General features: G+C 33.9%; 1 protein-coding gene and 1 long non-coding RNA gene across 2 annotated transcripts; both read left to right on the forward strand.

Annotated features, from left to right (window-relative positions):
- The first annotated feature begins 91 nt into the window (after window positions 1–91).
- On the forward strand, window positions 92–399 carry LOC109591746 (uncharacterized). The gene is made up of 2 exons (XR_002189964.1): window positions 92–260; window positions 365–399. It is a non-coding gene; the product is annotated as an uncharacterized LOC109591746 (long non-coding RNA).
- A 305-nt stretch (window positions 400–704) lies between these two features.
- On the forward strand, window positions 705–1,459 carry LOC109591745 (ribose-phosphate pyrophosphokinase 3, mitochondrial-like). Its single transcript, XM_020007405.1, has 4 exons — window positions 705–906; window positions 965–1,076; window positions 1,127–1,199; window positions 1,251–1,459. The coding sequence occupies exons 1-4, from the start codon at window positions 724–726 to the stop codon at window positions 1,381–1,383; spliced, it is 501 nt and encodes a 166-aa protein (XP_019862964.1). The 5' UTR covers window positions 705–723; the 3' UTR covers window positions 1,384–1,459.
- The last annotated feature ends 624 nt before the right edge of the window (window positions 1,460–2,083 follow it).

Consider the following 2,083-nt stretch of genomic DNA (forward strand, 5'->3'; position numbering starts at 1 on the left):
AAGGTACATGTACATGTACATGTACGATTTGTGATTTCATGTATCTTTAATAAATATATGTACATGTACATGTATGTACGGTAGTTTGATGAAAATGATGATTGTAGAATGAATGTCTCTTCTTTTACTTTGTTTTTGTTTCAGCTGCTGCCCCCAAATCGCAAAAGAAGGTTAAATCAGAAGAGCTCTCAGATCTAATGCCTAAAGCTAAGGCAATACGTAACTTTGAGCCAGCTTCATCCCTTGAAATGAGAGTACAGGTATAGGAATTAAGATAAATGTACTGTAGATCTATCCAAATATAATTATAGTTTTGAAGGATTCAAGTGACTGTCTTTCTTTCTCTCTCTCTTTCTCTTCCTAGACTGGTGATATGATTATCTTATTATCTCACGAAGCAAAGAACATGTATATGGGAGAAAACGTAACTACGGGAGAATTTGGAAACTTTCCAGCTAATTGCGTCGAAGTCATTGTTCCTCTTCCTTAGACGTCATTTTGTTGAGCATGAGACTTGAGGTCACACGATCTCTTTCTGTTTGTAATAAAAATCGCTTTCATCCGCTACAAATTATTGACTTGCAGAAATATTAGAGCATTTATTATTATTATTATTATTATTATTATTATTATTATTATTATTATTATTATTATTATTAGACATATATTATTATCAAAATTAAAATTTTAATTCTATTTTTCTATCATATCCAATTTAAAACAATGGCGGAAGGAGAAAACATGGAGAATCAAGATAGCCTTCGCGTTAAGCGCTCCCCTAGTGTGGATACCGCGAGCCAGTCTCTATTCTGGAAGCCAGTGATGGTGTTTTATCATCCCTCGATGAAGAAACTAGCAAAGGATGTCGTTGATCTCGGCCGTAGGGAAGCCAAACTGCCCAAACATGTAATTTTAACCCTCCCCCCTCCCTCTACCCATTTTTTCTTTTTTCTTTTATTTATAGAAGAATCAATTTAGGTCTGTTGAATTATGCGATTTCATTCAATGGGGGAAGTTTCGTGATGGCTGGCCAAACATTTTTATTGACAAGATTGACCAAGTTGTGGGGAGAGATGGTATGTAGTACCACAAAAATATGAATAATAATAATTATTATTATTTTCAGTTATATTTGTTGCAAGTTTTCACACGCCTGAAGTAATGTTTGAAGAGCTTTCACTGATTTATTCGTTTCCAAGGTACTACCTCATTAATTATTCATTGATGGGTGGAGCTCGTTAATTATGTAGGTATTTTGTGAGATCTTTTTGTCTTATTTTACCATTTTTCCCAACGGGCACAATGGAGAGGATCGATCATGAAGGACAAGTTGTTACGGCAAAGGTCTGTCATGCTAGCAGGGTTTCCCACAAAAGATGCTAAGTGTGCTAATTTGGAGCAACTATAGAAATTCATAAAAAATTCAAACCTGATCGGAATCAGCTCAAACTTTCTGCACATCATGAGAACATGTATATGTATCAGGAAAAAATCATAAAATGGAAAATTCTCTCCCTTTCAATTTTGGCAAAATTTGGCCTAAGACCCTGTACTATAGCACAGGGACTTTTGTCCGATTTTGAAGCAACTTTTAAAATTCATAAAAAATCCAATTTTGATCGGAATCAACTCAAACTTGCTACACAACATAAGTACATGTATATGCATCAGAAAATGTAATAAAAATGGAGAATTCTCTCTTAGTCATTTTTGGCGAAATTTGTCCTAAGACCCTGTACTATAGTACAGGGACTTTTGTCCAATTTTGGAGCAAATTTAAAAATTCATAAAAAATCCAAACTTGATCGGAATCAGCTCAAACTTTCTGCACACCATAAGAACATGTATATGTATCAGAAAAAATTTATAAAAATGGAGAATTCTCTCCCTTTCAATTTTGGTGAAATTTGACCAAATTCCCTGTACTATAGTACAGGGACTTTGGTCCAATTTTGGAGCAACTTTAAAAATTCATAAAAAATCCAAACTTGATTGGAATCAGCTCANACTTTCTGCACATCATAAGAACATGTATATGTATCAGGAAAAATTATAAAAATTGAGAGTTCTCCTCTTGTGATTT

Source organism: Amphimedon queenslandica, unplaced genomic scaffold (assembly GCF_000090795.2).
Source record: "Amphimedon queenslandica unplaced genomic scaffold, v1.1 AMPQUscaffold_7354_Cont20694, whole genome shotgun sequence".
Classification (NCBI taxonomy): Eukaryota; Metazoa; Porifera; class Demospongiae; order Haplosclerida; family Niphatidae; genus Amphimedon; species Amphimedon queenslandica.